Source organism: Centruroides sculpturatus, unplaced genomic scaffold, assembly GCF_000671375.1.
Source record: "Centruroides sculpturatus isolate CEXI.00-Female unplaced genomic scaffold, Cexi_2.0 scaffold2048, whole genome shotgun sequence".
Taxonomy (NCBI): Eukaryota; Metazoa; Arthropoda; class Arachnida; order Scorpiones; family Buthidae; genus Centruroides; species Centruroides sculpturatus.
In genome coordinates this window covers 10,210-19,660 of record NW_019386182.1, presented here as the reverse complement: position 1 = coordinate 19,660, position 9,451 = coordinate 10,210, and the positions used below count along the sequence as shown (strand labels likewise).

The 9,451-nt window shown below is 40.7% G+C and overlaps 1 protein-coding gene across 1 annotated transcript in view; it reads left to right on the top strand.

Annotated features, from left to right (window-relative positions):
* Positions 1–756: 756 nt before the first annotated feature.
* The window catches only part of LOC111613969, an 18,047-nt gene continuing 9,352 nt past the window's right edge, over positions 757–9,451 (top strand). Inside the window, exons 1-22 of the mRNA XM_023355319.1 lie at positions 757–980; positions 1,058–1,105; positions 3,515–3,688; positions 3,759–3,846; positions 3,913–4,073; positions 4,145–4,321; positions 4,536–4,649; positions 4,718–5,017; positions 5,934–6,114; positions 6,181–6,350; positions 6,421–6,522; positions 6,587–6,691; positions 6,757–6,948; positions 7,029–7,113; positions 7,178–7,341; positions 7,418–7,606; positions 7,672–7,884; positions 7,952–8,236; positions 8,303–8,471; positions 8,541–8,719; positions 8,842–8,943; positions 9,013–9,140. Coding sequence (XP_023211087.1) covers positions 977–980; positions 1,058–1,105; positions 3,515–3,688; positions 3,759–3,846; positions 3,913–4,073; positions 4,145–4,321; positions 4,536–4,649; positions 4,718–5,017; positions 5,934–6,114; positions 6,181–6,350; positions 6,421–6,522; positions 6,587–6,691; positions 6,757–6,948; positions 7,029–7,113; positions 7,178–7,341; positions 7,418–7,606; positions 7,672–7,884; positions 7,952–8,236; positions 8,303–8,471; positions 8,541–8,719; positions 8,842–8,943; positions 9,013–9,140 — 3,330 coding nt within the window. The 5' untranslated portion in view covers positions 757–976. The remainder of the gene's footprint in view (positions 981–1,057; positions 1,106–3,514; positions 3,689–3,758; positions 3,847–3,912; positions 4,074–4,144; positions 4,322–4,535; positions 4,650–4,717; positions 5,018–5,933; positions 6,115–6,180; positions 6,351–6,420; positions 6,523–6,586; positions 6,692–6,756; positions 6,949–7,028; positions 7,114–7,177; positions 7,342–7,417; positions 7,607–7,671; positions 7,885–7,951; positions 8,237–8,302; positions 8,472–8,540; positions 8,720–8,841; positions 8,944–9,012; positions 9,141–9,451) is intronic.

The following is a 9,451-nucleotide window of genomic DNA, read 5'->3' as shown; positions in this document are numbered from 1 at the left end:
ATCCCTTCCGGCGTTATCGGACGGTAATCGTAAAAGAAACCGACGATCATCGTTAGACAAATATAAATATGTAAATATATAACAGTTGGAAATAAATTGCAGAATATTTTATAAATATTCCGACGGACGATGGATGCATCCGACATAATTTTAACCGTTACAAATCATTTCTTTTCAAGCTCCGCCGTTACTCATTTCCGGCAGTTGGCATTGCGGAGCGGGAACACGGAACATTCCTCCTATCGATATATTACGAAATGCCCAAAGTGACAAAGAAAAGTTTCCCGCTTAAACTTTTCGTACAAGAGTTTGTTACGTTTTTGGTAAACGGAAAAGATTTTATCGCAGAATTACGCGAGGAAAGGTAATTTTATTATTTGGAATACAGTCGACCCCCTATAACACTGTTGATAATTTCGTTTTATATGAATTCCATGTTGTACGAGTCACTTAGATTTTACAAATACGTGAGCCGTTCACAGCCCGGTACATGTATTTGTAAAATCTAAGTGACTCGTACAACATGGAATTCATATAAAATGAAATTATCAACAATGTTATAGGGGGGTCGACTTGTATTTTGAATATTTCATTCGGAAAATATAATTACGCGTTTTGTGTCGAGATTTCCAGTTTCGTCGGATTTACTCCGTTAATTTTTTTGTTTAACAACGAAAATATTACACAGCGTTATTTCGTTCGAAATTGTCCTACATTTATCCCCGACTCAATTGAGTTATTTCTGAAATGGAAAAAAAAATTAGAAGGGAATTTAGAAATCCTACTAAATACAGAAATATAAAAATTTAATGGATTAAAAATATAAACATTTTCGAATTGCAAAAGAAAGGAAAACACAAAAAAATAGAATTTCCTGTTAAACGGATTTCAGAGTGGCGATATCGATAAGAAGTAACATCCTCCGGTACAACAGAACAAAGGAAAGCATACGATCGCGGGCAGCACTTTTAATTAAATGAGTAAGTTTTTCTTTTTGAATCCCGACTTTCGACCGTTTTAATTTTCATTTTGTCTCTTATACAATATTTATCCACAGATTTCGTTCTGGTATTCGTCATCCTTTCGATTTTCCACCAATTAACGAGTGAGTGAAGTTTTCCTCTCTATTATTATTTATTAAATGTAAATGACCAGTCGTCGACTAAAAGTTACGTTTCCGGGTAGAATTATCGGATAGATGCGAAATTCTGCATCGCGACGTGTCCCGGAGTTTGCCAGACCCGCGGCAAAAGTCCACATCGAAATATCGAACTGGAAACTGACGGTCCTTTAATTCTCGACTTCGCCGACCATTTAGGCTAGGCGGAGATACATTCCAATAACATTATAAAGGAAAATTTCTTCGCCCGCCATTAACAATAACAAACCGATAATTCATAATAGTTAAATTTATATTTTGTATTCATCAAAATATTTAACAGATATGGATCCGTTCGAGAAGTTTTTTCCTTTGATATTCGAACACAGGTCTCGGCGCGAGAGAAATCCTTATAATGGTTAAAGCCTTCGCTGTCTAAGTTTTATGTCCGGTGTTTTTTGGTCTGTCCGCGGCGTATTTATTAATAAAAAATCGCGTTCGACAGCCGCATCGGATGGCGGCAGTGCGACTTACAAACAAAACCTAACTAGGTATTTTGTGTTCTCGGCATTTATCCTACTTTGAAAAATGAGCCAGCATTTCACAGAATTTTTCACTGATACTTTGATTCTTCAGTTTACTCCATACTTCAAATTTACTTTCATAATATTTTTCGAATATGCTAACTCGTAAGTCCTGTTCGTTCACGGTAAAATTTAATGACACTTTCTTCGAGAATATGTAGCTTTCTTGTATATTCTTCTAAGCCATAAGCTCTTTTCTCTTCAAACTGGTTCAATCCGTAGACCGGAGAGGAACGAGAAATAATGTACTGTACATCACTCCTGAATATATTCCATGCAAATATCGTAGAAATCTATGACATAAGTTTGAAAACGTCCTTGTTTTTCTAATACTTACAACTGATTTCTCTCGGTAGTAGCGAAAACTTTTCTTCTTTCCTGCAATTTCGGTAGATCTTCGCTTTTATAATAAACGTGACCGATTATATCCGGCAAAAATTTGCTAATTTTAGTTTCGTATTGTAGCTCTTGTTACTTATTAACTGAAGATACAGTATATAGATAGGCAACCTGCGGCAGTCTGCTCAGCATTACGTATCGCACGTGCGGGACAAGCAATGCCATTTAAATTGTTCGTAGTGTTTTCTCGAATTTCGAAGTACAGATTATTCTTTTCCGTTTCCTTCTTTCCACCGAAGTTTGTATTTGTATTATCTGCCGATATAATTATAACCTTTCCAAGGAGATGTAACTTCTATAATCGTTTTTCCATTTCGCATTTAAGAAATGACTTATTCTTCTGCTGGAAAACCGACTTCAAGCAGCACTTATACGTTTTTCGTTTTTACGCCATCGACTAGGTCTGACCGACCACCGCGTGAAATGCAAAATGTAAATTGAACATTTCATCCGCACCTTTACCGACGGAAATTCTTTTGTAATATGATCATTTACACTGCATTTTCGTTTCAGCATTACGTCAAAAAAGAAAAACGATAAAAATTATAACAATCTCGGGAAAAACGGGACAAATGGAACACTAGCTTAGAGCAGTATCGTTCAGCATACGGACAGGCACGTAAACGAGTAAATTTATGGTTCCTCGCGTGTCAAATAGTGCCGCCAGAATGGAATGTCTTAAAATCGATACTCGGGTATCCCTAAAAAGACTTTCGGAGGATCTTGGTCTTCGGAACTTTCGGCGTTCTCGTTGTTTGGAAGTCTTCAAAGCGCAATGACACGCGGCTGGCGTGACGGTCCTCCGATTATAACAGAATTGACACTATGGACATCCTGCACCCACGGGTGGTGCTCTCTAGGGCAACCAATCAAGTGTGGCCACGTGACGGAGACGTTCCTGGAACTACGCCCCAAACTTAATCTCGCTATAGGCCGTTCGAACCTTTCTCTTTGTCGTATTTCGGGAATTTGTAGGATGAGACGGGAGGCAGTTTCCATATCTACAGGAAAACCCGTTGCGAGATAGGGTACGGTGCACGCCTGCCCACGCCTAACAGCGTGGCTTCGCATACGCACGCAAGAGGAGAGTTTATAAGGTATTAAAGGTAACATTAAATTGCATCCTTATTACGCGGAAAATTATTTCTTTGCTGCGATATTATCATCGCTTATTGCATTTTTTAACTCTCCGCGTGCGAATTACCGAACCGTTTTTTAGCAGCTGGTTATAGGCCCACATTGCGGACATTGCGAGGAGGGTCCGAAGTATCCGGAAAGAAAAATTCCTAGAGAGTACATATTAATTTTAAAATATATTCGTCGGGCAACCGACAACACCATGCATCGTTTTAATATAGTTAAGCTTTCTGTTAGCTTAACTATATTAAACCTTTGTTAATGTGGTTAATTTGTGTCTTTCGTACGGAATTAGCCGATGCCAAGGAAGCGGCGTGTCCGGGCAACTTCCAAAAAGTGGAGGAGCGGTGTTTGGCCACGTTTCGCCGAGCGGAAACCTGGGAACGAGCGTACAACGTGTGCAGAAACCAGAACGGTTACCTGTTACACCTGGAAGGAATGAATTTCGACGCCGTCAGCAAGTACGCCGGTAAGTGAAGGCGCCGAGCAGATTCGGCCTTCGACCACGGATATTTCAATCCTTATTCTCTACACCGCAGAGGACGAGAAAGTGGACGAGATTCACCTGGGAATCAAGTGGAGAAAAAATAATTATTTATCGCAGGAGGGAAGTCCTAAAGTTTTCAAGTAAGTTTATCAAATTAATTTTTCCTCGGTAATGGAAATCGAGCAGAAAAACAAATATTCTTGCAGCCAAACGGGATTTTACGCCAAAGAAAAGTTTAAGTGGAAGGACGAGAAATTCGCGGGAGGTTGCCTGTCGTTCAGATTTTCGACCCGGGAGTTGGACGACGTGTCTTGCAGTCGTCATCGATCCGCTTTCATCTGTCGGTGGGAAAACGAGACGAAAACTCGTAAGGGTTTTATTTTAATTCCGTTTTAATCCGCGGTTTATCTTAACCACTGACGGTTGGCGTTTCCAAAGCCTTACTCTGCGACCCAGACTGGACCTATTCCTACCTTTCCGGCAGTTGTCTTAAAGAGGTCGATGTCTCCGGGTCTTCGCACCACGATTGCCGAGGTCGATTCTTCCGCCCGGAGAGTCGGGATTGGCCCGTGTCATCCTGGAAATTGGACCGAAGTGACCGGAACGATAGCCGAGGTTAGTGGACGTTTATTATTCTTTAAATTGTAAATAATCCCCGGGATCGCGCGATTTATTCATTCTCCCCGGTGAAAAGTTCTTACGGATAATTTTTAAAAGCAAATTTCGGCAGTCGACGATTAGACAAATATTGGCGACGAATTTTGCTGGTAAATTTTGTCAATTCTACGTTTAATATTAATAATACATTTAAAAACTCTTTTATTCGAAGCACGGGGTGAAACTCCCGACGATTGCGTGGAAAATTACTCGAACGATGGCACGATCGGGCAAAACTGCTCCCGGAAGAATGGTTATTTTTGCGAAAAGGAAGCCAAGAAAATCGGTAAGTCGTCCCGGCAGAAAATTCGGCAAAGTACGTTAATCTAAGAATAATTGTTTTCTTTCGAGCAGAGATAAAAGCCGCGATAAAACCCGGCCACAAAGTACTGGCTTCTTTCAAACAATACGCCAATTTGATCTTCTCCATGGACGTGGAGGTGAGGATCGACGGAAAGAAGTACGATTACTGGGAATTAACGGACGTCGTCTGGTGGAAGAACGATTATCCCGCTTTGTACGGAAACACTACTTACCGCCCTTATTATCGCGTAGGGAGCATTCTGTCCATCGCCACCCATTATTATTATTCGTTTAAATTACCCGGTAATCCTTACGTCGTATTTTCCGACAATGCGGACATTTCGGCTTCGGGTAAGTGCCTGGTTTCCTATACGACGGAAGCTTCCTTTATCGTAAATTATGCTTAATTAATAAATTTCTTAAATATTTATTGATTCAAAATAAAGTTAAAGGTAAAATTTCTTCCACATTTTCCTGAAAACGAAAGTACTATACCGTATATATAATTTCCGAGAAAGGAACCGGGAGAATTGCCTGTTTATCTCTTCTACTCGACAATTATTTTCTGTATTATGTAATGTCTTTATTATTTTTACACCGAAAGTCGATAACGCGAAAAGATAGTTTAAAATAATCATAATTAGCCGAAGTCGGCGAAACTTGGATGGCAATAAGCAAAATTTTCTAACGTATGAATTTGGGGCCCGCTAATGCCGATATCGCCGGCCAATCGGTGACTGTATCCTCGATTACAACTTTCGGATTCTATCGTATTTGTATGTCGTTCCCGATAAGACAGTAAAAAGGATGACGTGGAGTTATTACAAGGTACACAATGTTGAAACATTCAAATCCTTTACGTATATAATATAAATATAAGTATGATGTATGCTATAATCCAGTTTTGTTAGTAAGATACAATACAAGAATCGATGATACGGTACGAACCGTACCAGGGTGAACGAATCTCGTGGCAATAGGAACCACTGTTTATCGGAAATTTTCCGGTGCAAAAGACGGACAGAAAAGTAAATAAATTCTTAAATACGATAAGAGATTAAACGCATTTGGTCTTTTGCACCGGTTACGGCGAAGAGAGAGCTTGATATTCTGGGAGGGATTTCACCTTACTGTAGATTTAATTCAATTGTTTCGAAAAAGTTCCTTGGAAATAATAAGTTTTCCATTTAAATTAAAATTTTCTTCATGCGTTTTATTTTCTTTTTTTAACGCAAATCTTACTTGTTCACATAATTTTCGTTTTTAGAACTCTCCACCTACCTTTTAACCTTGACGATTCCAAGCATCTATTCAAACGAAAGCGTACAAGACGAAATAAGAATGATATATAAAGAACTGGATTCGAATCAAAACGTAACTTCCATGATTAAAGCCTTTAAGAGAAAAAATAAGAGTGGTCAAATCGGCTGGAGACTTACGAACGTGGCGTAAGTTTCTGACGAGTAAACTTTTCCTCCGGTTCGAGTTAACTAATTCTCTTCACTGGTTTATAGCAAGAAGGACGATAAAATTGTGGTGGACATCGTGCTCCTTTTCCCGTATTTAAAGGACGAAGAAAACGAAAAGGAAAGAATTCTGCTTTCGTTGCAGAAATTCATAAATAATTCCGGCACTAAATATTTCCGAAAGTGGGAAGTCGACAGTTTCAAACTGACATTTTCGGGTATGAATCGACTTATTTGTCGGCAGGAATTAGTTTACGCAGTTACGGTCGATTTAATTTTTCCTCTCAGGTCGATGCTTCAGAGAAGAACGTCGATTCAATAATACGAATTTCACCTGGAACGACACTTATTATTCTCAATCGGCGGTATCTTCTCCTCCCTGTTTAACCGGTAAGTATCAATAGTTTCCCGTTAAATTCTCCGGTGGAGTTTCACCGAATTTCTTTCTATTTAGATAAGTGGGAACTGGTGACCAGGAAGTGCCGAGGAGAATATGCCAAAGAATCGAAATGGGAGGACTTCGACTACTCCAAATGCCTTCGGTCTAATCAGTTTTCAGGTAGAAGCGTTAAACCGGGACGTGCTAGGTTCCCACCCAATGATCTGACCGTGATTTATCTTTAGCCAATCCGCCCCCTCGCCGATGCGCGCCGGGATACGCCGCCTGGAAATTCAACCTGTGTCTGCGACAATACCGAGAGGAATTAAACTGGTCGGATGCGGTCGAAAAATGCGGCAAAAACGGCGGATACTTATTTTCTCCCCGCATCGAAGCTAATAATCGGGTGAAGGATTTCGACTTCTTTTCCGAACCGGGTGAATATAAATTGCGGGAATTCGTCAGCACAAAAATTGTAACATTTCGCTGGAAAACTAAACTGATGTCATTTCCTCAGAAAGGCGGAAGGAAGTGTGGCTGGGAGGACGCCGAAATGCCGGCCAGTTTCAGTGGATGGCGTTTTATCCCGAAACCATAAACGCGTAAGATTTGCCAATTATCGCTTTAATTATATTGGTAAGTTCTAATTTTCCCACGCCTTAACAGAAGCGGCGCCATGACATTTCGTTGGGAGAAAGGACAACCCGCGCCGGGCAACGACTGTCTGAGCGGAGTAATTGGCCGGCGGGAAATTCTTCTGTACAGCCGACGGTGCCGGGAGAAACGGCCTTTCTGGTGCATGCATAAAGAGTTCGGTGAAGAACAATTATGTAAGTAGAGCTAAATAACTATATTTAAATATAATGGCGGAAAAGTAGCCCGACGTAATTTAACAATGTGACGTAGCCTATAATTGTCCCGACGGTTGGAAAAGCTTGCCTTGGCTGGGGAAGTGTTACCGGCTGATGGAAATAAAAACGAATTGGAGGCGATGGCGAGAGTATTGCGAAAAACAAGGAGGAAGATTGGCCACCCTCGAGCTCCCCGAAGTCAATACCTTGGTTAAAAGTTTAATATTGGAGCGTAACCATACAAGTAAGTAGCCACATCCGGTGATTAACTCCTTCGGGTATTTGGTAACGACGCGCGCTTTCTCCAAGATTCCGGCTGGTGGATCGGACTTCGGAGATCGGACGAAGGACTTATTTGGGAGGACGAAGGCGAAACCGTTCGGTACGTGAATTGGGCGGCGGATACGGATTTCGGGCCGAATTACACGGCCGGATTAGTGAAGGTCGAAGGTTCCGGCGTTTTCTGGTCTCTGGACGATCCAGAAAAAGATCACTTTGGCATCTGCCAATCGACGGTCGAAGGTACTGTATGACCGCGAGAGGAGTCGCGTCGCCCAATTATTTAAATTTAAAAGAGTAACTTTTGTAGATTCAAGAGTTTCCTGCGAAATAATCGTTGTTTCCGAAGGTGTATTCAAATGCCTTCCTAGTAAAAGTTATTACAAAAGTGTCACGTGGTATAAAGATGGCGTTATCGTCAACGGAACGCGAGGATTGATGACCGGCGGCGACGAATATTTAACCGTACGAAATTTACTTTCTACAAATACGAGCTTAGCCCGGGGTCGACTCCAGGGCTATTATTGGTGCCTGGTGGATCAGAAGCGACCTTTCGTCTCCGTCGCTTCGCCCCGGATACTTTTCACCTTCAAAAGTAAGAAGATTAACGTTTCTCTCTTGTACAATTGTTAATTAAGACGATTAATTAAATACGCTTTAGACGTGTGGACGTTCGTCGGCGAGTTCGATTCTTCTATGGACTTTCTTCGATTAGATCCGAGCACGGAGGAATATTTTATTCGATGTCGGAACATCGGCGAAAAGATCGAAAAAGCTTTAACTTCCGTCGGACAGACTGCCGTACACGTACATCGACTATCGGAGACAAAGTGAGTGTGTATTTATATATACTTATATTACCTAACGGTTGTAACCATTGATTACCGCCTCAATTGCAGAGGTAAAATAAAAGTAAACTTTTTCATCTACACACGCTCTTCGAGTAAGAAGAGAGAAACAAAAGTGGACGAAAATAAAGAGAAGTTATTACACGAACTGCAGAACGGAATGACCCGTAGTTCCAGTTTATTATCGGAATTGAAAATATCGCCGGAAAGTATTCGAATTAAAAATACAGGTAGGTCGTTTAGTAATTGACGGCATTTGACTTTTACGCGTACGTAATCTTATATCGAAAGCCTCCAAATAACAAATGATTTAATTCGGAATTGATAAAGAACCGTAAATTTTCCTTTCCAGACGGTTGCTTTACGACGACAACGGAGGCGGGCGACAGAAACGTAACTTGGCCTAGAAAAAATGTCGGTGAAATCGCTTTACCCCTAGAAGACTGCGTGACAGGTAAAGCTTACGTTTACGCTCTCGTACTCGTTGTAGCGCTACTAAATGCTATTATTTTTTGATAATTAGACAGAGGCGATCCCGTGGTTAGAAGGTGTTTGGGAAATTTCACTTACGGCGCTTATTGGGGTCCCGTGGACGGAAAATGCCGGGGAGAACTCTCCGACCTCACTCTACGATTGAAAGAATTATCTACGGTAAGTAAGCGCTGCCAATTCTTATTTCTTTTTAAATACAATAAATTAAAGAATTTTATATACAATAAATAATTGTAAATATCCAATTTTACTCGAAATAAGAAAAGTAATTTTTTTTAATTGGAGAGAAATTTCGTGACAATTCAACCCGCCGAATTCCCTTTCTCCCATTCTCCCGCGGAGTGGGAACCCATCCCTCCCACTCTCGTTTTCTTTTCTGAATCCCCTCCCGATTGCTTGGTTTTTTCTCTCTATGACAAAATAAAGTTAAATTCTATAAAAACTTACTCCGGGTTATTCGCATCTTTGTT